Genomic DNA, 27762 nt, shown 5'->3' on the forward strand with positions numbered 1-27762 from the left:
TGGCAGCCCTCCTTCCTGGCTGCTTCCTTTACATCAGCTGAAAGAAGACATCCTGAGGCATTTTGGTTCTCTCTGCCTCCTGGGAGGACACACAGGCCTTGAGAAGAGAAGGAAAATAAAGGGGAACAGGCTGCCCAGGGAAGGTACGGAGTTTCCTCTGGAGATATTCAAACTCACCAGGACCTGTTCTTGTGCAACCTGCTGGAGGTGACCTTGCTTTAGCTGGAAGGAGGGGGAGAGGATGATGGACTGGATGACCTCCAGAGTGCCCTTCCAACCCCACCATTTTTGGGATTCTGTGGGAGAGTATGGTCCCTTCCGACCCAAATGCTTCTAAGATTCTATGATTTAATTGCATTTTCTAACCCAGCACCTTCTCGATGTGAAGGAACCCAAATGTGAGGTCCATCCACTGCCTTCCTGAGCATCAAATATAGATACTTCAGGGATTAGAGTAGGTTTTTGCTCTTGTGATTGCAGCCCTTCCCATATTTCAGAAAGCGGCTGATGCATTCATGACTCTGCAGATCTCCTGGCTCCCTGCAGACCCCCTTGCAGATACTCCTTGGCAGTGCCAGCAGTGGTTTTCCCATTCCAGAGCTATGGAATATTAGCTGGACTTCTGCAGAGGGACTGACTTTCCTTTTCTTCTCTCTAAGCAGACAAGAATTTCTCTCTGTTTTGTTAATAGTATTCTTAAATGACCATTGGCAAAGCCTTAGAAGACTAAATAAGATATTTACAACTAAAAGCATCTGAAGTCAGAAATTTTTATACTGGAAAAAAAGGTTTTTATTAAAATGTGAGCTCAGTTAGGTAATTACTGTAGCCTGTGACTTGAGCAGTGATCAAACTGGGATGTTTTTGATCTGAATAGTTTACTGTATTAATGCTTTTGATTGTCACTACTGACAACGTTGCTGCAGATGTGGGAAGAGGTGTGTGGTACCAGTTATGGCTAGTGAAGATACTTCAGTAAATGTCTAAAACTTTACACCAGAAAGAAGGTGAGTTTACGAAAAATGACAAGATAGACTAAAAAGCGTAACTTGTGTGAGAAGCTTTAGCATGAATCTAAATATAAAAGCTTTGCTTTTACCACTCTCCTTGCTTATGTGTGTAGACAAAATGAAGTATATAAACTAAATTACTTCTGTTGTTTGTGGGTTGTTTGTTTTAAACCAGTGATTATTTTCTAACTGGTAGATTTTGCTCAACTTACAGTAGATACCAAAAGACAAATGCCCATAGCTCTTGTCTTCCCTTTTACCACGTGGCTCTGTAAAGCAGGTACCATCAGTAGTTGCTATATCTAACTTGTTTCCCTCTCGTGTAACTTCCTGATGTTGTGTGGTGGGTGGATGGGAAGAGTGGGCTTCCGAGCTCTTGTCCTGTTGAAATATAATGAACGTAAATCAGTTATTTTCCAACTGAGACATTGTTTTACCATGTCCTAAATTGTGTGCAGGATATGGGTCATCCAAAGAAATGAGTCTTGAAAATCAGTTTTGAGAGTTCTCAGTACAGAGAAACCTTAGGCCATGTAGGTGGTGGTTTTCAGCAGTGTCTTTACTTTCTGTTCTAGTTAAACATCCTATAGGAGTCCTGTGTGCTCATTGCTAAGCTCAGGAGCTGGTGTGTGTAAAGATGTGCATCTTATGGAGTTGTTACTGATTGTTAAACTGTAGAGTTTCAAGAGTCTGTTCTCAGTCGTGCTTCGTTCCCTGTGTGTGTGGACTGCTCGAGAGTACAGCCATGCTTACTTACCAAGCTCTGACACTGAGTGAAATAATGGCATCAAGCTGAACGTGAGAGGGTCTGAGATGTTATTTCTAACTCGCACAATGATAAGCTAATGATAAACCAGTACTAGTAAAAAGTAACTTTCATTAACATGAAGCAAATATAATTTGTAGTGCAGTGGTTTGGTAACAAGAGGTGTGCTTGGGAACAAAGAATTTTACTCTTTTGCTGGCACAGGCTTGAAGGAAAATGTAAGATGTTTAAAGTGATGGCAATAATACCATTTTCTTATGTATCGGTCTGCACTTTTGTTGGCCATCAATAACTGTTGATGGAATGTAAGCACGTGTGTGTTCTTCCATCAGAGGCAATGTAATCAACCTGCCAAGAATAAAGCTATCTAAGAAGAGGCTTGAATCACAGCCCACAGTTTTTCCATCTGTTTTTTGCCTACGGGACCATGAGCTTCCCAGTATCAGCCCCTCATTTTCAGAAGGCCAGGCAGTGCTGATCCTGGCCACCTTAGGATGTCTCTGGGGGAGATTCCGGTGAGGATCTTACCTGGCATTCAATGCAGCTTGTCCCTCGGTACAGATTGTTTGGCCCATACAATGCAGGTAAGAACTTACACATGGGAATCTCCAACCTCAGTACAGTGTGGTGGTGGCTTATGGCAAGTAAACGAAGGGTGACTGCTTATTTGACACACAGTAAATATGCTTCAATAATGAAGCCATGTTCAATTCTTACTTAAATTAGGAAAGCAGCCACAAACCTGGATTACCCTTAGCATCAGGCAACACATAGTGAAAGAAAAGACAGATTTGTATGGGAAGACACAGTCACTAAAAAGTAGCTACTCTACTTCATCAGCTGGGAAAGGAGCTGGACTGCGAGTGCTGAGGAGTCGCCAGTGCATCTGGAATGGCACTGGTGATACCAGAGAGTAGGCAGATGGAAAGATTCATGAGGCTGTCCCTGAAGAATAAGGCAGTGCTTATTTACCTGTGCAGGCAGCTCAGCTATCCTGCTGCTGAGCAGGAGTCTTCACAGCTTGGGTGATTTGTGTGTACATGATAAATAACAAAACAGAGCCCTGTGCGTGGCAGCTGAGGTTTTACATCTCTTGTCATTTTCAGATTTTACATGGTTGTATATGGGTTAATTTTTTTAATTAAATTACCTACCAGCTCAGATTGAGACCTAATGTAAACTGTGAAATCGCTACTAACCAAAGGGTCAGCAGGTCAGCTTTTCTCCTTGGGGACAGGTTTACAACCTAACCTTGAACACTATTCTATAACCAGGTGTAGGTGGCTGGGTAATTGAAGGTTTTTGTTGATGCAAAGAAGGGAAGCGTTTAGTTCAGTGCCCCTTTCTTTAACCCAACAATGCCAGTGCAGAGTGGAAAAAGAAGGGACGCAACTTAGCAGACAGGCTCTAAATACTCTAGGGAAGCAGATTTGGAGAGAAAGGAGCCAGACTGCTGTTGTCACAATACCTGTTAACTTCAAGAGCACTTTGACTACTCCTGGGCTTCCCTGGTTCCTTGAAAGAAGAGTTTTGCCTTTTGTTACAACAGAAGAAAAGAGAAAACACCACTTTGAATCTCAGAACGGTTACACTGCGTAAGACTATTGAGTGGTGTTTTTATTTATTATGAAATTGGATATTAGGAAGAAATATTTTCCTGTGAGGGTGGTGAGGCACTGAGCCAGGCTGCCCAGAGAAGCGGTGGATGCCCCAAACCTGTAGGTGTTCAAGGCCAGGTTGGATGGGGCTTTGAGCAACCTGATCCAGTGGGAGGTGTCCCTCCCCATGGCGGGGGGGTGGAACTAGATGGGCTGTGTGTTTGCTTCCCACACAAACCATTCTATGAGTCTATGAAATGTTCAAGATGATACGAAATAGTTCCTAGTCATTAGAGTAATTTCAGCTGGTGAAGCACTGCATCTTCTGGCACTCTGGTTTAGTTTTCATTGTAAGACATCTTGTCTCGTACTGCACGATATGGCTTCTCTAATACCGACAAGAGCAGCAGTGCTTGTGAGGCTTTGTTGGGTGCTGTGGCTGAGCTGCCATTCTTGCAGTTGGAGGTATAAGTAGAAAAGCAATTCATCCTGTAAAGTTCTGCTCGGCTCTTACAGCAACCCAGCTTGCTCATCAGCAGGAAGAAATCCCTTCGAAACGCTTTAGTAAAAATGGCATAGAGAAATGGGTTTGCACAGGAGTTGACGGGGTAGAACAAAACCAGCAGAATCTTGGAGTTTGTCACTGTGATAAGAGGTACCTTAAAGGCAGCGGATATGGCAAAAAAGGAGATGGGTGCCATGCAGGTAAAATCTGTGAAGATCAGTATCGCCATTCTCTTGGCAATCTTGGTATCTTTATTGGCAGCCACCAGCTCTGGATTCTGAACAGCTATGTAAATCTTGATGTAGCAAGCACAGATGACGATGAAGGCGACAACATTTAGCACTAAGATCAGCAGGATGTAGGCTTGGGAAAGACCTGTTTCGATATCCATGGGTAAACAAATGCTGACCTTCATGTAGCTGCTGATCCCAAGGAGAGGCAGCGCTGCTATTAGAATGGAGAATATCCAGCCGCCGAGCATGATGGGCACGGCATGCCTCAGCCGTAACTTTCGGTCCAGCTGCATGGCGTAGGTGATGGTATGCCACCTTTCTACAGTGATCACCGTCAGCGTGTACACTGAGAGCTCGCTGGCAAACACTGTGAAAAAGCCAGCAGTGCTGCAGCCACTGCCTGTCTGCCAGTCTATAGCGTGGTTGTAGTACTGACCACTCGTCTGGGCATCAACGGAAGCGATGAGCAGCAGGTAAAGCCCCATGCAAAAATCAGCAAAGGAGAGGTTGCACATGAGGAAGCGAGGAACAGTGAGCTTGTAATGGCTGGTGATGAGAACAAGGAGCACAGTGAAGTTGCCAGCAATGGCAAGGATGTTTATAAACCAGATCAGGACTCTCAGGAAGCTGTATCCCAGGATGTCTTCGCAGGGATTAAATGCGTCTGGTTCTGGAGTGCATGTGAGTATTTTAGGCTGACAAAAGTCATACTCAAAGTCGAAGTTGGTCATTTCACTGTCATCAAAAATGGCTGAGTAGCTGTAAGGAGAGGTTTCTTCATCTGTTGCAAACTGGTATGAATTCTTTTCTGCTGACCACAGTGATGTGTTGTAAGAATCATCTCTGTAACTACTAAAAAAAACACACCCCCCAAATAGAAGTGAGCTATTTATTGCATGCTGCTTGCACTCCTTTGTAAAATACAACAGATAACGGTTGTTTTAAAACAGTTACTTCCTAACTGTGTTTCTACAGCATGTTTACATGCAGTGAAGCCTTGTAAGGATGCATTTTGTTTGGGTGGCAGCCTCGGAGAGCAGCAGAGGTCGCAGCCATATTCACAGGAATGCTTTCTTACACAGCTTACTTACTTGTAAGTACTTTATCTCGGTTCCTCCAAGTGAGGCATCTTTCTCTTCCTGCATGTAGACTGTAGTTCCAACTAAGTAACACTTGGGTTGATGGGTTATAGGTTTGATGTATACAGGTTTATCAAGACAGAAACCAAACTAAAATAACCTAAGGATTTTAATGGTACACCATTATCTCTTTTAGGAAATGCTCTTCCCAAACAAAGTGCTGAGCCTACAGGACCTCAGGGGTAAGAAGTGCCAAGGTCACTCATTTAGCTGTAGAGGGATAGAGGATTCTTAATCCTCTCCCTTACAGCCTGGTTTAGAGCCTGCATCATCCAGCATGGCAAATAAAACAGTTTTGATGTTACCTATTTTCATTGTCCCACTGGACACTGTGAAACATAACCGTGATGATATGGAGAGACACATTTAGAAGAGGTAAACCAATTCCATGGGGTCATAACTCGAGGACTCTTATTTTTACTGTGGAAAACTACTGACGTGCAGATGTTGAATTATCCTTTCTGTAGGCAAAAAATATTAACAGTAGTGTCTCTTCTTTGAACCACACAAACAACTACAGATATCTCAGGGCATATCTCCGTGTAGGCCATTAACTTTCTTAAATATTTAACCACTGCTTTGAAAGCCTTTCAAGAATTCAAAAGAGAAGCTGGAGGAAAGCTCATGGAATTATGTTTCTTTTCTTTCTTTTCTTTTGAACATCAAAATCACAAATCTGAGTTTAATGATAATAAAATTACCACTGGGTAACTTGTAAGGGTGACTGAATTGGCAGCAAAAGACGTGCTGTTCTACAAGAAACATGTTAACAGCAGGAGGGGGAGGTTGATATTTGCTGCCTCCAGCATCTGGATGCAGGGAGGTACTTACAATATTTCATTAGTCGGCTTCCTCATGGTGCTTTCACACTCTTTGGAGAAGTTGTCAAAAATGGAAAGCAAGGAATTCTGTCTGAAAGAAGGATGAAAAGAAAGTTACTTCAGTCTGGATTTTGGCCAAATTCAGATGAGATTTTTACAGATGCGCAAGGTAAGCTAGAGCTGCAGCATGAACATTCATGTAGACATCTGGAAGTGGGGTGGAGAAGGCTTCAAATACTGCAACAGTAGGCAGGACCTCATGGGGGGTATGAGGATAGCTTCAACTAAACCCATTTGGAGTTGCTTTGGCTGCTGAAAGCCAACCAAGGGTTGATTTCTTTGAAACAAAAAAAATGCTGAAAACTTAGCTCCAGTTGTCTTGGATTGACTGACTCAAATTAGCAGATGCAAAGATCTGTGCCATAGTTCTGAATTGTGCGGAGAATGGTACTGTCTATTGTTAACTGAAATGACTAGAACTAAACTGAGTAACCCCTTTCTGTAGGCTCCTAACTACCCTCCTAATTTCGAGGGGCGGTAATTGAAAACCTGTCTTTTCTACTGGGTCATCCTATCGTAAGCTACATAGCTAGAGGCTACAAGGTGTTCTTTTTAGGGCACTGTACTATTGATGGAGATCTGTCTTCTATGGGCTAGTGGGCTTTTTAGTTGAAATACCAAGAAAAATCTAAGCTTGAAGCAAACTTAGAATAACATTCCTGCTGGTGGATCCTGGGCACAGGATAGGATCAATTTCTGTTCTAAAATAAATGGAAGTAATCTTCCTGGCTTTGGCAGAGATCTGTTATTTCCTGTGAGGCCTTGCTATGTACCACAGCTTCCTTGTAATTGGAATAAGGATAATCAAAGCTCATGAGCTGAATAAAGCAGAATTGCTATTTTGGAGCTTCTGAAGTCCTGCAATACAATAATGTGCTATTTGTACTTACTTCTCTGTCCGTAGGTTTCGAAAAGCACAGCAGTGGCTGGGGTACGTTAGGACAGCTTCCAGAAGACTGCTGAATTTATCCAGTGGCGGCAGGCTCTTTAACGAGTAAGATGATGTTGCATTTAAGACTTGAATGGCCTCCAGCCCATAACTAGGCAGGGACTCCAGTGCCGTGGAAGAAATATCCCTGTGAGATAAAGAGAACATTCTCTTTTCATGTGTGTAAAAATACCACTAAAGCGTGATGGTGTGTAACAGCAACTACTTTTTTTCACGAAGGTCTAAATCTGCAAAGCCGCTTCAGCACCTGATATCCAGCTCAGAAAAGTGGTCTGTGAAACCGCAGAGCAGCAGGCTGAGAGCATCCCAGGAGCCCTGTGAGGCGAGGAATTCTTTGTTTTGGGGAAACAGGTTGTGCCCTGGCCTCTCTCTTTGAAAGCCACCGTGCACAGTGAGGGGTGTCTTTTTAGGCCAGAGAAAGGGAGAGAAAGTGGATGAATATGACTCTCCAGCCAGCTACCAGGTAGGACACTCTCCTGGCTCTCTGCTTAGCTCTGAAGGGCTGTTCTAGGTGCTTTAATTAAATGGTTTTTAATTAAAACACATAAAAGAATCCATCATTCTTCCCAAGACAAACTTAAGCGGTTTGGCTTAGAATGTCTCCAGAGCTGTTTGTCTGAGAAAAGACCATTGACGCTATGATGGATTTTTGCAGTCAGGCCATTAAATGGGAGAAAAGGCTACAATTGTGAAATGCTATTTAGTGATGCCATGTTCTGTAAAGCACCTATAAAAGGAACAAAACGGCACGTGTGGCACAGAATGCTATTTTCAGAACCACCCATTGTGTTCTATTGCATGGAGTAACAGCCAATGCAGCCCTCCTGTAAGTGCTTGATTAATAAAGCATGAGGATGCTAATAACATGGTTTACTCAGTGCAGGCTTATAGCCTGCAATCAGCTCGTGTACTCCCATAACCAAATTCTAAAATGATATGTTGTAAAAACATAGTTATCCTACCAAAAGCTGAGTTAGTTTGCAGTATCAGAATATAAGGCACAGGAATAGCATCAGGAGGCTCTGGCATAAATAAAGGGAAGGCCGAAATACCCAAGAAGCAGAGGTCAATGCCAACGTCAGAACTGGCTGCCATGCATTTGTCATGCTGCAAACTGAACCTTCTGCTGTGTAATTTCATGGCATCTCATTTCCATGTTTCCATTTTACAGGCAGAGGGTAAGAGATGAAGATTCCTTCCAGACTCAAAGCCTGCGTTTGCTGACATGATACAGCCCATGAGGCACAGCACAGTTCCTGTGGGATCCACATAAACCCAGGTAACAGAGAAGTGGATACTTACAGGACATCTGGCCCCGTGGCCCCTCTCAGGGCATCATTGTGGATCCACCTGAGGTTCTTATTATCCTTCAGGATTCTGTGGAATCAAACATTAACTCTCTTTACAACTATTTTAGTTTCTTCATCCTGTCTGTTTCAATCCTTCTCCTACCACAGTGATTGTTGCTGCAATATCTGGCCTAAGCGTGCTTCTCTTTTTCCACTATTGGTGCTAAGTTCAAGAATTTATTAAATATTACGAAAAATTATGAACTCGTCTCATAAAAACTGCAGTGTTCTAAGGGATGGAAAAGTGAGAAGTGCTGCAGGATTCACAATGGAGTCACAATGACCCTGAAACATGCAGTTGTCTAATAAGCATCAGGAAATGCAAGATAGCCAGTTAAGAGCCTTTGACTGTACTTAAAGCTATTATTTATTGTTTAGAAACAATAGTGAGGAGGGAAGCATACTCACAGTTGATTCAGCTTTGTCCCATTGAAGGCATGGCTGTGGATACCTTCAAATCCATTTTTATATAACTTGCTGGGGATTAAAAAAAAAACCCAAACATGTAAGGGAAAAAGATTCGGAGACTTTATGAGATTATGTGATGTACTACAGGTTCCAAATCTTAATGCTGCATTCATTTTCACGATTAAAGGGTCTGGCTTATAAAGAACACAGGTAACTACTGCACGACTAATGTGAAGTCTAACATCAAGACAAAATTGCAGCTTCAATTCCCTAAGCGTCTTCCTGTTGAGCTGTTGAAGAGAACTTCTCCTTACGTACAGATCCTTGCTCCACCAAGGGGCTGACTTGTTCCTGTTCTCAGCCTTGGGCTGAGATCCAGAAACAAGACATTATTTCAGGTATGTAGACAACAGCCTGGAGGCAGAGGACCTGGATTATGTGGTGTCAGCACGTGTAAATGGAAGCCTGCAAGGGCTGGAGTGCCAGATAGAAAGCAACTCTAAAACCTGGACCATGCTGCTGGATTGCAGATCCTCTGCGGCCAGAAAAATCTTCCAGCAGTGCAAGAGATAGCTTGGCAGAGAGGTAGGGCCGAGTTGTCTCTCATCTGGCAGTCAGTGAGCTGTCTGCTCCCCCAAAGTGCTGCTGACAAGCTTGACTCGTGCTGTGGAAACCTTGCTGTCCTTTGTGTTGTGCACAGACACTTGGTGCCAGCCAAGTTCCAGGGTTCTTGGTACGTCACCCTTGGGCTGGGTAATGAGGGCTGGGCTTCTGCATCTGACATCCAGCTCTTTTACTTCGTTAGGAGGTCTAACCTATGGGCCTGGTTTCTTCAAGAAACATGCATTTATAATATTAAGCTCATGTTTCAAATACAATTTCAATATAATTGTTTGTATATAGTAGTTTTTCCTTTAATAGTAAGCCCTAATAGAAGATCTGGTGCAGTTTATAAATAAATATTCTATTGTTTCGGGGAGAGCAGAAACTGGGACTATGGAATGTGCTCCCAGGATAAGCCAGAGTGCCTGGCTATAAGTGATAGGAGAAAGGTTCTATCGCAGCATAATGCTGGAATTAGTGATTTCCTTAAAATCCACAATGATCAGTAGGCTCGACTTCCCCATCCACAGGAAACATGAACTGTTGGAAAGGCTGAATTAGCTATTGTAGTGCAAAGTATAACCACAGGCTGACATTAGACCTTCATAGATTACTTGTGTTCCACCAGACCATGTTGCAACAACTGCAATTATTTCAGCTAATTGCAGTTAACCGCATGGGGTGGAGTTAACATGCAGTTCTACAATTAGGAAGCTGCTGATAAGGTTATTCTTCTCTTCTTGTGATTAGATCTCTATCACAAAAGGATGGGAGAAGAATGATTGTTGGTTGTTTCCTGACTGACTGAGTCTCCTTCCCATTTACTTTAGGTTTACAGTAAAAATTTTAAGACCCTTTCTTCATCTCAAGGACATTCATTTTCTTGCCCCATTAACAGAATCATAATTTTGCTGAAGTTATTTTGTGACCTTGCTGGTAGGAGAGAGGCTTGTAAGATGAAATGATGCCCTAAAGTAAGCAACTGCTCCTCCTTAACACGGCGTGAAGTAAACTTCAGTCATATTTATGCTCAGTTCTTCTAATAATTTTGGAAGGTATTGGTCACTATGTAAAATCTGTGTTGAAATTACTGCACATTAGCCTGATGAAGGGCCCAATCCAGTCAGGCGCATTACTTGCTTGTGTGTGCAGCTCATTTGCAGGTGCAAATATTGATGGAGTTTTGTGCCGGGGTGTTAGTTCATACTTGTCTCAAGGCAAGGCTCCCCATCTGGATGTGTTCTGCCTCTTTTAAATATCTGTCTGGTCCACAAAGGTTGGCTTCACTGGCCTCCAAATTGATGTTTGTGGCTACAACGTAAAGCAGGTGGCCTCCTGCTGCCCTCTTGCTCAGCTGGTCCTTCCTCTAGAGACCTCCATCCCAAAGATGTCCTACAGAGAGGCTCAGTCTTCAATTTTTACTATTTCAGCACTTCTTTGTTGAACTTCTTGTGAGGACAAGGGTGCTGCACAAACCCTATACAGTTCTTGCTCTGCTGGCAGATAACACCTCACCTTGGCTTTCTGCTGCTTTGTGCATTCCTCAGGTGGGGCATCCCACTCAGCGTCAAACCCACCCGTCTCACAGGTGGCTGTAGCAATGCATCCACAGGGAGATAAAAGGAAACCCTTGGTGGGGAGAATTAGGGGAATCAATGTAAACAGAGTCAAGTGAAATCAGGGTAAGAACAAGCAGTGTAAGAATAATTTGTTCTCTCCCTCCCTCTTCTTTGGATGGAACTGGAACAGTAGGGTCAGCCTACTTCATTCCTGAGAGCACTATTTCAAGAAACCTCATCCCTGAGGGGAGGAGAGAGACTCTGGCTTCCAGCACAGCTTTTGGAGTTTATGTCCTGTTGATGTTACTTTTAAAAACTTGCATGGAAGATGAGGATTTGGATTCCTTCTCATATTTTCCTTCCCAAGTGATTTTAGCTTTGGAATAATACTGTGCTCTTCAGCTTGAAGAACACACCTCTACTTCCTAATGGCTTCACATTCAAATCTTAATACAGACATGTATTGTACAAGGATAAATTTCTAGATTTTTGTGAAGTCAAGCTGCTCTCCTCAAGTATAAGCATTATCCTATTTTACTTACAGCGTCAGTGATTCATTGTTCATCCCCTGGAAAGCATTTTGTGGTATAGTTGTCATACGCAAGTTATCGCAGAGCTCCCTTTGGGAGGGAAAAAACAAGGTATTTTTGTCAGTGATGTAGGAACAAGATGGAAAGACTCACAGCTGGGTTAGGTTGTGTTCTACTTACAAAATAAAATGGGCTTCTAATGAGAAGATCTGCGTCAGGTCTGGAAATTGTCTTATTCCAGTGTTACAAATGCTCCTAGAGAAAAGCAAAATCCCTCTTTACAGGAGAAAAGATGACTGGAGTGGATGCAGCAAGCAGCCAACTCAGTAGGTATGAGTTTAATGAAGTATTAAAAGGTGAGTGACAAATATAATATTTTTTGATTAGGCTCCCATTGTCTTTGTAAGACCCGTAACAATTGTTTTATAGCATCCTCAAGCAGTGTCCTGGAGAAGCAGGATGGCTCTCTACATGAAGCATAAGGAAGAGATTTTTAGTTATACCCTTTGCATGGTATCTTGTCTATCTGAAAGCTTTATTCTAGAAATAAACCCTGAACAGAACTAATTTGCAGGCTTCGCTACTGTTTTGTCCATTACTGTCCTGCCCTGCGTTACTTTATTTTCTTGCCTATTGAAAGACCTCACTAATGGTTAACTGCTCATTAAAGCCATCGTAAATGATGAAGATACTTTTGTCTACCATAACACATGAACACCTTTGTTCTTTGTACTCCTTTCTGTAATTTGTCCACTACTTTAGAGGGAAAAAAAGTGCAAAGAGAAAAGAAACAGAACTTTCTTACAAGTATTTTAGCCTTGGAAGGTTTCTGAACGCTCCATCCTCGATGTGCAACAGATTTTTCGTGTTCAGGATTAATCTGCAATGAGGGAAAAGCATCTCAATATTATAATTGTTGTACGTTCGGGAGGTGCCTGGTCCTTGCCCTGCAATCAGATCCCTTCACATCATCTCTTGTTGCCATCATATTAGCGATGCTTTACCTATCCAAAAAAGGCAGTTCCTCAGGTGGTTTAAAATGGTGGTCTTTATCAGAGGAGTAGCTAGTAGCACCAGATACCCGCTTAGATCTGCGTAGACTGGGAAATGGAGATAAATGTGAGCAGTGGGTGTTGGTCTCTCCTCCTAGGTAACAAGTGATAGGATGAGAGGAAATGGCCTCAAGTTGTCTCAGGGGTGGTTTAGATTGGATATTAGGAAATACTACTTCAAGAGAAAGAATCATAGAATCACTAGGTTGGAAGGGACCCACTGGGTCATCGAGTCCAACCATTCCTAACAATCCCTAAACCGTGTCCCTCAGCGCCTCATCCACCCGTCCCTTAAACACCGCCAGGGAAGGTGCCTCAGCCACCTCCCTGGGCAGCCTGTTCCAGTGCCCAGTGACCCTTTCCGTAAAAAATTTTTTCCTGATGTCCAGGCTGAACCTCCCCTGGCAGAGCTTGAGGCCATTCCCCCTTGTCCTGTCCCCTGTCACTTGGGAGAAGAGGCCAGCTCCCTCCTCTCCACAACCTCCTTTCAGGTAGTTGTAGAGAGCAATAAGGTCTCCCTTCAGCCTCCTCTCCTCCAGGCTAAACAACCCCAGCTCTCTCAGCCGCTCCTCATAGGACTTTTCTCCAGCCCCTCACCAGCTTCGTTGCTCTTCTCTGGACATGCTCCAGAGCCTCAGCATCCTTCTTGTGGTGAACTGAACACAGTACTCAAGGTGTGGTCTCACCATTGCCAAGTACAAAGGGAGAATAACCTCCCTGGATCTGCTGGTCACACCGTTTCTGATACAAGCCAAGATGCCATTGGCCTTCTTGGCCACCTGGGCACATTACTGGCTCATGTTCAGTCAGCTGTCAACCAACACCCCAGGTCCTTCTCTTCTAGGAATCTTTCTAGCCAGACTTCTCCTAGTCTGTAGCACTGTGTAGGGTTGTTCTGCCCCAAGTGCAGGACCCGGCATTTGGCCTTGTTAAATCTCATGCCATTGGTCTCAGCCCAGCCATCCAGCCTGTTCAGATCCCTTTGGAGACCCTCTCTACCCTCCATCAGATCCACACTTCCACCCAGCTTAGTGTCATCTGCAAACTTGCTGAGGGTGCACTCAATGCCTTCATCCAGGTCATTGATAAAGACATTGAACAGGGCTGGACACAGTATCAAGCCCTGAGGAACCCCACTTGTGACTGGCCTCCAGCTGGAGTTAACTCCATTGACCACCACTCTCTGGGCCGGGCCATCCAACCAATTTTCATCCCAGGAGAGTGTGCACCTGTCCAGGCCAGAGGCAGACAGTTTCTGAAGCAGAATGCTGTGAGAAACTGTCAAAGGCTTTACTGAAGTCCAAGAAGACTACATCTACAGCCTCTCCCTCATCCAATAGCCAAGTCACTTTGTCATAGAAGGTGATCAGGTTGGTTTGGCAAGACCTGCCTTTCGTGAACCTGTGTTGACTGTGCCTGATCACACGGTTCTCTTACATGTGCTTCATGATAGCACTCAAGATCACCTGTTCCATGACTTTCCCCGGCACTGAGGTCAGACTGACAGGCCTGTAGTTCCCCGGATCCTCCCTGCAACCCTTCTTGTAGATGGGCACAACATCAGCCGGTCTCCAGTCCAGTGGAACTTCCCCAGTCAGGCAGGACTGCTGGAAGATGATGGAAAGGGGTTTGGAAAGGACATCTGCCAGCTCCTTTAATACTCTTGGGTGGATCCCATCTGGCCCCATAGAATTGTGGGTGTCTAGCTGGGCAAGCAATTCTCTAACCGCCTCCTCTTGGATCATGGGAGCCTCATTCTGCTCCTCTAACTCCTGCGTTTGTACACAGGGGGAACAACTTCCCTTACTATTAAAGACTAAGGCAAAGAAGGCATTAAGTACCTCAGCCTTGTCCTCATCCTCGTCACTGTTGTTCCCTCTACGTCCAATAGGGACTGAATATTCTCCCTAGTCCTCCTTTTCTTGTTACTGCATTTGTAGAAAGATTTTTTATTATCTTTCACAGGCTTAGCCAGTTTGATTTCTAGTTGGGCCTTAGCCCTCCTGTTTTTTCCCTGCACAATCTCACTTCCTCCCTATGGTCCACACAAGACGCCCATCCCTTCTTCCAAAGCTCATAGACATTCCTCTTCTTTTTGATATCTCTCAAGATCTCCCTACTCAACCAAGCTGTTTTTTTCCCAGCTGGCTCCTTTTCCGGAACATGGGGATGGTTTGCTCCTGAGCTGCTAGGATTTCATTTTTGAAGAGCGCCCAGCACTCGTGGGCTCTCTTGCCCTTAAGGACTGTCTCCCATGGGACTTTGCCAACCAACCTTCTGAACAGTCCTAAGTCTGCCCTCTGGAAGTTTAATGTGACTGTTTTGCTAATCCCCTTCTTCATCTCACCTAGAACTGAAAACCCTATCATCTCATGATCACTTTGTCCCAGGCATCCTCCAATCGTCACATCCCCCACAAGGCCTTCTCTGTTCACAAACAGCAGGTCCAGGAGGGCACCCTCCCTTGTTGGCTCACTCACCAGTTGTGTGAGGAAGTTGTCTTCCACACACTCCGGGAACCTCCTAGACTGCTTCCTTTCTGCTGTATTGTACTTCCAGCAGATATCAGGAAGATTGAAGTCCCCCACAAGGACAAGAGGTAGTGATCTAGAGACTATCCCCAGCTGTTTATAGAAGAGCTCATCAGCTGCTTCTTCTGGGCTGGGTGGTCTGTAGCAGACTCCCATCACAATATCTGCCTTCTTGTGGGCTCCTCTGATTTTAACCCACAGGCACTCAGTCCCTTCCTCACCATAATTAAGCTCAAGGGTATCAAAGCATTCTCTAACATAGAGGGCTACACCACCTCCTCTCCTACCCTTCCTGTCCTGCCTGAAGAGTTTATACCCACCCCCACCGCCCCCCCCATGGAGGTTGTCAAGCATTGGATCAGGCTGCCAAGGGAAGTGGTGGAGGCCCCATTGCTGGAAGGATTTAAAAGCTGTGTAGATGTGGTGCTTACAGACATGGTTCAGTGGTGGAGTTGGCAGCATTTGGTTTACAGCTGGACTTGATGACCTTAAAGGTCTTTTCCAACCTAAATGATTCAGTGATTCTATAATTCTATGAAATAATGTTTGCTAGTGGTTGCTTAAAAAATGGGACAGATTGTCTCAATCGAGGAGCACTCTCTGCAGCCATACTATCTGGCAAATCTATATGCCTGCATAAAAGCCCGATAGCCCTGCTCCCTCCCGATGCACAATTTACCAAATTCAAAGGTTTTTGCATATGAAATTGCAACAAGAGTTCAAATCCAAGAATGCCATGAAACCCATGTACCCTGATCACCCACTGAGAGTGGACTTGAGCGCAGCTTGGGACATTCCATGCCGCACATTGCAAGGGTTTAGAGGACTCGAGTCAAACAGGTTTTCTCCTGTAGCTCTTCATGGCCTTGCTTAGCTTTTTGGTTTTGGCAAACAACAAGCTATCCATAAAATATAGGTAAGTGCATCGGTTCAAATCTTTTATTCCTTTCCTAAACCCATGACTAATTCTAGTGGAAGCTGGACCCAATCAGAGGTGGACAGAAATGTATGTCTTGCAAGTAACTGGCTTCGATGGAATTCACATAGAAGATTAGAAAAAAAAAAAAAGACAGACTTGTCCTCCCTCAGCTGCAACATTTTTAAGCCATTCACTGATCACGCTGTGTGGAAAACGCTGTAATGAGATATTGAATCAGATTTATGGTTCCCAATTTCACTAAATATTTTAGCGCATTCTCCTAGTCACTGCTTTAACTCTCTCACTCTCTCAGATGCCTGTGCTATGCAGGTCAAGTTTAAAATCAGTACATGTTCTGTTTGAGTAATATTTCAGTGCTCAGAAGAAGAGCTATGCATACTAAGCAGATGCATTTGAATACTGCAGAGCTTTGAAAACCGCAGCTTCAAAAAGGAAGATTTTTCTTATCTGTTGTCATCTCAAATTATTCCCTAGCTTAGAAAGCTCGACAGTGCTGGCAGAAGTAGGCACAGAGCTCCACTTCAGCCAATGTGCTCACCAAAAGCAATGGGACTTTCTACGCATGGATGTCCCTGCGTGATTTACATCTCTAAGGCGAGACCTTATGGAGCACTTGCTATTTTATACAGTACTTTGGAGAGAGATGTTTCTCATCATAGAGCTATACGAAAGTCAACTGAAGTAATGGAGGGAAGACCTGGTCCAGGAATACTTCTCTGCAGACTGCTTACTCCTTGATGGTCCTAAATTACAGTATGCATGTCTGTCTTTAACCGATGCTTACATTTCAGACAAGGTGGGAAGGCTGTCAAAAGCGCTTGCTTCTATTCTCTCCAGGGAGTCGCTCTGAGAGATTTCACTGTAAGGAAAAGGCAGACACAGAGAAATACATGAATGGAAAAGATACCAGAAATCAGCTTTCCCCTATACATTACTTTCTTTTATAGATAGTTGTTCAACACCCCGTACCCACTAGTGCCAGTAGGGTTTGAGAGACTACAGTTTTTTCCTCCTTTGGCAAAGGGATATGCTAGCCCTTTGGAATAAAGATTTTAGTAACAGCCAGTCTCCATCTTCTCAATAAATTGTGGGTAAGGGAGTGTTTTGGGGCCAGAACTAATTTAAATGGAGTGAGCCTAAGCCTGTCAGCCCTTTGCTTCCATCCTTGGTCCTGCTTAGTGAATTTATTTGCAAGGGCAAGGATGTGGATAACGTTCACGGTGCTTCATACACTGTTATTAAGTTGGCTTGACAGTCATCTAATCCACAAATGCAGAAACACAAATATGCATTCAGGGTACTTAATGAATAATTTTTTGATTTAAATACCATTTTCACTACACACATGCAAACTGAAAGGAACTGGCTCTTCTTCATCATTACACCAACCAACATAACTGGTTTTGTAGGCACTGTTGGATTTTGATGTACTGATGCTCGTATTCTACACATGTAGTTAATAGTAACCAGTGCTGAATATAGAGGAAAAAAATCCACTTATTTGATGCTTATTATATGCCTACTTGATTAAGACTTATGGGGCTATGCAGAATTGACTCTTGACAGTAAATATTATATATTGATGCATACATAGGGGAAAGGTTTTCAAAACGGTGTTTGACCTTGACAAAATTGACTGTAAGGTCACACAAACTAAACCTAAGGTCTACAAAATCAGAGCCAGTATCGTCACAGGCCTGAGAGTTATTTTATTTCAGTTGTAATTACAATAAAACAATACCTGTTGGTGTTGAAATAAAACCCCTTTGATGTAAAGACACTTTTAGGTCTGGGCTCTGAACATGGCCGTTCCCTGGGGTCTCTCCTCCCTGCCACTGGCTCCCCATTTACAAACATTTGAAGGAGTGATGGCAGGGAGAATTTATTATTTGATTTGCAGTTGATGATGAGTTGCTAAATAGATGATTTAGAGATTTATCATATAAATATATGCATTTTTTCAAAGTAGCACTAAATCTCAATCAAATTATAAAGTGTTCTTTATAGATTTATTCCAGACAAATACATCAATTCCTATGCTGTTAATTTGAGATATATGTTATCAGGATGCAAGGAAATCAATTAAATTCTCTTTATGGCAGGGAAAATGTCAATGAACAAAACATTCACTGTGAAGAATAGTATCTGCATACACTTCAGGGAAAGTTTAGCCTCAAGTCATAAAGGTAGGAGAAAATTTGTTGATTTAAGTTGGTTTTCCATTTGAAAACAATAAATTCTCATTAATCGTTAAGATGCAAGAATACAGCACTGTCGGATCATGCTGTAAGACTTCATTACAATGGAATACATGTGGCAGAGTAGCTTATTTGCTACTTGCTAGAGCTATAGGAACGCTGAAATTTGTATTTTGAAAACTAAAAGCTAAGTTAGTGCAGCTGGGTCTATTCAGACATTTGCATTACCTTCATCCTTGCCTTCAAGAGTGCACTACAAATGGATTTCCTACCTTTTTGTTTCCTTGAAAATAAATTATGCAACATCTAATATATATTTCCATAACTGATGCACTGTGTGCTTTTCATAAGTGAAGAGAAGTATAAAAAGTGCACCTTGAAAAGAAAGCTGCATCATTTTTGCTGTTGCTTAGGTTCTGGGGGGAGGTCATTCACTTGTTCTGCATTGCACTAGGGTCCTTTAGAGACCACTTAAGGCAGATAAAATAGCAAATAATAAATAATGGAGGCTTAAGCCTGCTGTCTTTCACACAGAATAACAACAGATGTAAAGGCAAGAGTGGTGAGATGAGCCTTATAGTTCCAGTCCTTGATATAAAATAGATAAAAGGCCAAGGGAGGGGATGCAGTGTAGAGCTGGTGTGCGAAATTATAGTGCTTGTAAAACAAAAGGTCCAAGCAAGGGACCACCCCAAGCTTATATATTGGTGCAAAACAACAAAGAACTATCTCCTTTGGATACTACATGAATGTACAGTCACAGAAAGCCATAGCTATCATGGCAGTGATAACATTTTGTGATAAAAATGTAGCTCCTCTGCCAATCAAAAGTACCCACCATCAGTTATTAAACTGTATCCAGTTCTCTCCAACATGATTAATATTTCATTATGTGATCTGTTAAACAACTGTTGAAATTCCCACCTGTTCCAAGAATCATTTATATATGGCTTATAAGAAAAGAAAAGCAATTTTATCCTTCCCCGGTATTCTTTTTTCACCAACAGAATGCTTTAGCAACACATTTTCCCATATTTCACATATTGTATGAAGATGTTGCTTGAGATGGAGAGTTAGGATGGAATTCCTAGCAAGAAATTAAGGAAAAGTGTATGGAAAATGTTATCAACTTACATGATGAAGGCGTCTCTCAGTCCTTCAAATGCATGTGATGGGATTACTTTGACAGGCAGGTGAGTGAATGATCTGAAAAAAGAGGAAAGGGTTGTAAGCTGCAGGATTCCCTGTTTACAGGTTGCACCATTGCATCGGACAGAAAAGCAACAAAGCAGAAAGCTGCTTTATTTTACCTGCAGTTCTCCGTAGCTCTAGGGCCTGATCGATTTACCACTGTTCTCAGTTAAAGGGAATTCAAAGGATATTGGGGCATAAATTTGAGACTAATCACCTTCAAATCAATAATAATCATAAGCTAGTAAATAAATTAATAGCCTGATGGGAGTGGTCTGCTACATTCACAATCAAAGGAAGCTGTAGGCTTATTTAAAGTTAGTTCCTCGGGGAAAGTGTCTTGCATGTGAAGTTTTTTCTTTCTAAAACAGTATCTCTGCCTTTGCTGGACCATGTTTCCTCCCAGCAGTGCCCCTGTAAGGCTGTAGCGTGGCAGCCTGGTGATTCTTTGGCTGTGTACAAGTATAGAAGAGATCCAAGTCAAGCCTGATGTGGGGAATTTTTTTTTTGGGGGAGGCGGTTGTTTTTGGGGTTTTTTTTGGTAAATAAATTGCATCAGTGTGGTTAGTCGATTAAAAGCAAGTATATGTCTTCCTTTTTAACTTGTTAGTTACTCTGTCTGAGCAGTTAATAACAATGTGGAAGACAGATCTGCATTTTATCATTCTACTGCATCGCAGTGCTTTTACTAGCCAGTTTATCTAGCCATGACCACACTCTCCCTGATAATGTACAGAGGAAAATATTTAACATATTTCAAGCTGTTATCTCTGTGCAAACAGATCATTGCCCCATTTTGCTTTATGATTACAAATATCTAGCCAGAGACATTGTTTCCCATCCTTAAAAACCTCCCTTGAGTTTTTTTGACTGAAATGTTTCCATGATATTCATATAATCTGCTTTTTTTTCCTTTGTTGTCATAATCCTTTATATGAAAACAATTAAAATGTTTATCAATGTGTGTCTATATAAATATATATAGATATATTTTATATATCTTTTGTATATGTATACATGCATCATGCTCACACAATATAATAGCACGCTGTCACACATAAGCATGTCTTGGGGTTACAAATCTGGATGTACTAAGGAGACAATTCTTAGCTATGTTCCCGACGGTCTGTACGATTCAGTGGAAATCATTTAGTTTCCTTGCACCTTGACTCCCTATCAGGAAGCTCTTTATCAGAGAGTGTAGGGATAGGGCTTAGGGGAATAGTTTTAAGCTGGAAGAGGGGAGATTGAGATGAGATCTTAGGAAGAAATGTTTTCCTGTGAGGGTGGTGAGCCCTGGAACAGGTCGCCTAGAGAAGTGGCTGCTCCATCCCTGAAGGTGTTCAAAGCCAGGTTGATGGGGCTTTGAGCAACCTGTCTATGGCATGGCGTTGGAACAGGATGGGCTTTAAGGTCCCTTCCAACCCAAACCATTCCTTGATTCTATGATCTTGGGAATAACAATCCCTCCCTAATAGGTGTGTTGTAAGGATGTATGGTTTTGTTGCCACTGTGATTGGGTCGTTCCTGACACTATATGGATGCTGGCATGTTGTGTTGTGTGTAAAATTTGGTTAAATCATAAATGAATGCAAGTCATGTGTCTTAAAAAATGTATTTGGCACCGAAGGCCCAGGGAAATAGTGGAGTCCCTGGAGGGGTTAAAATTCCTGCTTGATAACCTTGGCAGCTGGAACCCCTTTGTAACTGCACCATCAGCTGCTTGCAAAAAGAAACATATCTTTGGTGCAACTGTTTGCAGAAAATATTGCCATTTACAAAAGAAACAGAAAATGGCCTTGAAGTGCAAAAAAATAAAGACAGGTCTTGGCTTTTAACCATATCAAAATCTGCAGCCCAGGAGCCTCCTGGCTCCCTGCGATGTGCTGGTGAGCAGTGTGGTGGCTGTAAATACCTGTCATGCGTGGCTCAGACCAACATGCTCCCTGCTGCCTGCAGAAAGCGTTTGGCAACGGCGCTCTGAGCATAGCCACCTCAGCTGTGCCATTAAATTGCAGTGGGATGACCGAGCGCTTTCCATTTTATACTGCATGACGGCACTTAATCCATTCCACATTTCAACTTCATTGGGCTTTGCTTTTTAATTCCCTCAAGTTCACCTTGATAGCTGGAAGTGTGAACTCATTTGCGTTGACATTACCTCGTCCCATTAAGCATCTCAAAACAGCAAGAACAAAGGAAAAAGGCAGTTCATAATCAGCATTCTTTCCTAATCCTCAAAACTGGTGTGGCTCACATAGATCCTTCCAATACTGACCTCTTAAATTCACCCAAAAGGTCAACATTTCCATCCTCACTTTTGTCTGCTTTATCTTTGTGGTTTGTATCTCAGACCCTGCCTATCTTAAAGGGAACCATGTCCATTTACATGTCTTTTCCTTTACTCCAAAGATTTTGATGATTCTTTAGCTTTCTGAGTGCACTTCAGCTTGTGTGTGTCTATAAGCATTTACTTTAATAGAGTTTTGAACTGCTTGTTGTAGGCTTAGTTTTCCCCAAAGTGCTGACTAAAGCCAGAGCTTATCTCATGTGCTGAAGTTTCTTCTATCGAGCATGACCGATGTCTTTGATAGCACACAATGAAACCCGAGCAGGTACTGGTAGGAATTAAATATTGATTTCTTTCTGATAGCTCTGGGATTGTAACACTCAGATGTGACGAGTTATTCATCTCACAGAGCGAAGGAAGATTTTGACAAAAAAAGAAAGAATAAAATGGGTTTTACAAAGCTTTTATACATTTAACTTGTCTGTGCTAGTAGCCTGGCTTCTATAGCTCATGAAAGGAGGGATGCATCCATCATTAACGCAAGTCACCAACGCTGGTTTGAAAGAGTATCGTTAGTTAAAGGATGAACTTTTGTACTTCTAAGAAAACCTATAATGTTTCTTTCATGGTTAATACATCACAACTTGTATGCTTGTACTCACTCCTGCCATTCAGCAGCTGACAATGCTGCAGCTCCAGATAATGGCAGGACTTTTCATCCTCGGAAAAAGGGTCGACAGAAAGGAGTGGGGAACCAGCCAGCTTTCTCAGCATTCACTAGCCCTTAGTGTTTCTGCAAATCAAGCCAGACTTTCAAGGTAGATCATTGTAGGCAATAATATTTTAAGTAGACAACCTAAATATCTGTAAGATTATTCAAGAACATTTGGAGAGACAGGAATGGTGCCTAGGTTGACCAAATCCTGTCCTTGCTTGGTAACTAAAATAGAATCATAGAATCACAGAATGGTTTGGATTGAAAGAGACCTTAAACACCATCCAGTTCCACCCCTCACCCCCTCCCCCCGCTACGGGCAGGGACACCTTCCTTCTCCCTTCAGCTGGCATTTGTTTCTTGTATTTTAGTTTTGAAATAGTAAATTTAGTGTGGATTTTCCTCAGGGATCATTATCTTCCTGTTACTGGGAATACCAGGGCTAGCAGGGACCACCTTCTGTTTCTCCTGTTTTGAATGTATAGACGGAGCAGGAAGAGCTCTTTAGAAAACATTCATGGGACTGTCTAGTCCAGGGATAAAGTGGCATAAACCCACTATCATCCTTTTTTTTTTTTTTTTGCTTCTAGGATATAGCAGGTGTGACTTGACAACAATTTTTCTCCACCAAAAGGTAAGCTTCTGCTCATGTGTGGTCTAAGTGGTACATAGACTCAAACTCCAAGAGCAGCTTTTGAGAGGTCGGGATAGCAAAAGACCTCAAGACCACTTGCAGTCCTGTTGATGAGGAATCAAAGCCCAAGCCCATTTGCATCACTGGAGAAAACCTCCGTGTGACGGAATTGGCCTTCTGCAAGAAGTGATATGTTGAACTGATGGTAATCAATTAAAAAAAGAACACAGGCCCTACAGCAATACGTATGAATGTGTTACGTTAGCAGGGTTGGGTGTTAGATTTTATTACCTCTGCTTTATAGGATTACTCATATTTCTAATGCCCCAAAGGTGAATGCATAAGATAGACTTGCTGGGAGTGGCAAACATTTTATTCTGCCACGTTCCTGGACTTGAACTCAGAAGCATTTGGAATACTGATTGAAACTGAGACTAAACACCCATCATCTTCCTAGGATTTTTATCAGCTTCTGAGGGCAATGTAAAATATTTGCATTGATTTTTAAAGCCCTATATATCGGGCATTATCTACCCGAAATGCAAACTATGATGCTGGATCTATCAAGCAAGCAGCCAAAGAGTACTTTTCACTAGGCGATGATGGGTGATGACGATACATTTTCTCCTATGAAATACACTTTGGCCTTTAAACTGAATTCCTCTCTCAGTCCCAAAGATCCAAATATGCCCACACTGAAAACACAGTAGAAATGTCTGCTTTTTCAGGCTTTGCCACAAAGCTTTGGATTTGGCCGCTGATACTAATCCCGAGCCACTCACACTATGGCAGAAGCAATAGTGGGGTGCGCATTCAGGCACAGCAAAGGGAACCTGGCTATGAAACCAGGTTTTCCAAGGGGCATTAAAGTATTTGGTATCCAATTCCCTGTTACTGTACAGCTGGAGTTGGGAGCCTATCCAGTTAGACTTTGCTAGAAAACCTCAAATCATGGTTTGTTTCAAAATATAATGGTGTATTAAAGATTCTTTTTCTGCTGAGACTGAGAAGATGCATAGCTGCTGTAGCTAAAATGGCATACAAAGGTGTTGGATAATGGAGATCTACAGTGTTTGTGGAATGTCCAAATTAAAAACAGGAGCCTGAGAAAACCATTATCAATGCAGGACACTATAAAACCCTTCCTTCTGCAAACTGTTGGAAGTCTGATCAGTTAGAAAATTCCTCCAACAATAATAGGATATGGCAAGACTAATGTGGCTAAAGAAAAGAATTTCCCTACAGGATATATATGATCGGGCTGTAACAAATTATCAAAAGGTGCTCATTACAGCATCAGGGCTTGAATAACTCAAGTACAGCTGGAGTTACAGATTGGTGTTTTCTTGACTGACCATACTTTTAAGAAGGACTTTGAGTTCTGGCTTCTATATTACAGTGTAAGGATGTCAGCACCTGAGGAACTGTGTTGGAACAACCTACAAGCAGCACTTTTTCCCCAATGACAGCTAAGTGGATAAGAAGACACAAGGATGAAAATCAAAGGAAGAGGTAAAAGGAAAGTCAAAGAAGGTAAGAACAAAAAAGGAGTGAGCCTACATGTGCGTCTGTAGGCTTAGAGACCACATCCACTGGTATGGCTTTGTCATTGTCAGATGAACATAGGCCCCCCCGAAAAACCTAAGATACAAAGAAATGGAAATTTAGTAGTATAGTTCCAGGTTCTACATAAATCGTGTTGGATGTGGCCTGGAAGTAGAAGGAGCAGGATGTGTCTGTGCAAATGCAGACAGATTTGGTTTTTGACATCCGAGTGTAAATATTTTCTCTGTAGCATTACTGAGCAGAATCTTGATCGAGCTCTTTTCTGACTGTAAAGTTGGTTTCTACAGCTAGTCTAATAGCTGGACTTTGTGAACAATTGCAAAGATTAAACATTATATTAAGGTAGAAGGGAAAAACTCTTCCCTTATTTTTGCTCATCATCTCATCCTGTTGATGTGAGTGAAGCAGAAGTGGCAGCAGCCAGAAGACCATTATCTCTTTTAAACTGATCACTGGGGTTGAGTTGATAGGATGGGTGAAGGATGGAAAAAGGAAAAATAAAGGAGTAAACTAAAAAAGAAAAAAAAAATCACACAACTTTAGAGCTCTTAATAACCCCTCTGGGCTGTGATGTGCATCATCCTAGTAAACATGCCAGATACCTGCAAAAACCAACCTCTCTGTTTCTGCTGCTACAGGGATCACTGATGTGACCGATCTCCTGCCTGCTCTGTGTGGGTACAAAAACTGGAGAGGAAACATGCTTTTTGCAATAACTATGGAAAGTCTCTCTGCTGTCTACAAGCTCTGCTTTCTCTGACACTAAGGTAACATTGAGAAGTAGGGAGTAAACAAATTTAGACAGAGAAGTTACTGAAAACAAACTTTGAGGACGGAGTCACATGGCTCTAGGTTAATAAAAATTAGTATTTCTTGCTCCTTTCAATTCTCGAGCTAGGGAGACGAGGAAGAGGGTATCAGGGATAGTATCATCCCTGGGGAATTTCAAGAGCATGTTAAATTTATAAACAAATTGGATGAAAATAGAAAACACCAGCTTTGTTACCACAAGGGGCATAATAAGAAAACCCCAGCTAAGTTCATGCACAGATAACGAAGGGATCCGAGAAACAGTGACTGTGCTATCTGTGGGTCGGCTGATCCCGTATTTTGGCGCCATGATTGTTTAGATCAGTGCTGTAATTGAGCCTGTAAACAACACAACAACACTTGCGTACCTACGTATATCAAGGATTCAGTCTGGTCTGATCATGAGCGTGGAGGATGGTGTGGGAGCAGGGTTCGGGAATGCCTGTAATTCTCTGTCATTATAACTTAATACTACTTCCCAGGAGAGCATTGGGGAGGAAGACATGATGGTCCACCTGACAACACCTGTCAAAACTCACAGCAGAGTTTTTACTGCTAGAGAAGGAAAAAAGAATGGCCACTGAAGAGCTTTGGGAGGAGAGGGTGTGAGAAGTCAGATTTGTTAAAGAACAAACAAAGCCTGCAACTGGCAAAAGTTTTAAGACCAAATATTAACCTTTAAACTAGGTTTCTTTAAAGTCTTAAAGGCTGCCTTTGTTTTATTTTGTTTTTTTTTGGTTTTTTTTTTTTTTTTTGAATGAGAAAGGCAGCTTTTGCCTCCTGCTGCGGTGGGAGAACAGAGAGTCATAGAATAGTTTGGGCTGGAAGGGACCTTAAAGATCATCCAGTTCCAAACGTGTCCTACTACATCAGGCTGCCCAAGGCCCAATGCAACCTGGTCTTGAACACCTCCAGGGATGAGGCTGCCACAACTTCCCTGGGCAACCTGTGCCAGTGCCTCACCGCTCTCATAGCGAAGAAATTCTACCTTATGTCTAGTTTAAATCTCCCCTTCTCCAGTTTATACCCACAGAAAGTTCAGACACCTGCACCCCCACCGAGGCTGCTGGCGTGTGAGGTTGGGAAGAAAAACCTCCCAAAAGGACGTGCGTCTTCTCCCTAAGGAGAATCCCACTGCCTCTGGGTTCTGGCCAGGCTTTCCAGGCTCGAATAACCAAGTACAACTGCAGCCCTCAGCGCACCACCGAACCTTCTCACCTCCGCGGAGCGGCCGATTCTCCAAAACTGCGATGGGTTCTGCGGGGCGAGTACTCTCCTCTGCCCAGCATCCCTCTGCCCCGCGGCATTCCTCTGCCCCGTGGCATCCCACTGCCCTCCCACAGCATCCCTCTGCCCCGCGGCATCCCACTGCCCTCCCACGGCATCCCTCTGCCCCCCACGGCATCCCTCTGCCTCGCATCATCCCTCTGCCCCCCGCAGCACCCCTCTGCCTCGCATCATCCCTCTGCCCCCCGCAGCACCCCTCTGCCTCGCAGCACCCGTCTGCCCTGCACATCCCCCCGCCCAGCATCCCTCTGCCCTCAGCACCCCCAGCGCACCCCTCGGTACTCACGCGCGGGCGGGCGCGGGCAGCGCCCCCTGCGGCGGGGCCGGGCAGCGCAGGGCGCGCTGTGTGCAGGCGCAGCGGGGCGGACAGCGGGCGGCGGGCAGCGGCGGCGGCAGCAGCAGAAGCAGCAGCAGCAGCGAGGGCAGCATCGCCTCGACGCTCTCGCACTTCTCCTCTCGCCACTACCCCCTCTGCTCGCCCGGCACCCCCGGCTCCTCCCGCCCCCGCCCCGGGGCGGGCGCGCCGCCCTCCAGCCGCGGGGGAGCCGCGCCCGCATCGCGGCCTCCCGCGGGGAGAACCTTCCTCGGGGTTAGTTGGGTGAGAGCCTACAGGTGGCGAGCAGAAGCTTCCCTTTGGTTGTCAAAGTCCTCTCTTAGGAGTTTTGGGAACACGAGGGGTGCTCTCTGTTCCTAGAGGTGTTGGTGCTGGTGCAAAACATGCACACAACCTGGAAAAGCTGAGATGGTAATTCCAGTTAGAGTGTGCCCTGGAAACTCCTGTTTTTCTGGCCATTAACTGTTTTGAGAGCTTCTGTCTGAGGGAAAATATGTTGCATTCCCTGGTGCTGATTGATGAGAAGGTTAACATGAACCGGCAGTGTGCGCTGGCAGCCCAGAAGGCCAACTGTATCCTGGGCTGCATCCAAAGCAGGGTGGCCAGCAGGTCGAGGGAGGTGATTCTGCCCCTCTATTCCTCTCTTGTGAGACCTCACCTGGAGTCCTGTGTCCAGTTCTGGAA

The 27762-nt window shown here is 43.5% G+C and overlaps 1 protein-coding gene across 1 annotated transcript; it reads right to left on the reverse strand.

Annotated features, from left to right (window-relative positions):
* Positions 1-732: 732 nt before the first annotated feature.
* Positions 733-27221, reverse strand: LHCGR (luteinizing hormone/choriogonadotropin receptor). Its single transcript, XM_054064188.1, is given in 12 exon segments — positions 733-3747; positions 3749-4964; positions 6083-6163; positions 7023-7208; positions 8384-8458; positions 8839-8907; positions 11543-11620; positions 11711-11785; positions 12336-12410; positions 16838-16912; positions 19386-19457; positions 27031-27221. Coding segments are annotated over 12 exon segments (2217 nt in total). The 5' UTR covers positions 27174-27221; the 3' UTR covers positions 733-3675.
* Positions 27222-27762: the final 541 nt, after the last annotated feature.

This window comes from Cuculus canorus, chromosome 3 (assembly GCF_017976375.1).
Source record: "Cuculus canorus isolate bCucCan1 chromosome 3, bCucCan1.pri, whole genome shotgun sequence".
Classification (NCBI taxonomy): Eukaryota; Metazoa; Chordata; class Aves; order Cuculiformes; family Cuculidae; genus Cuculus; species Cuculus canorus.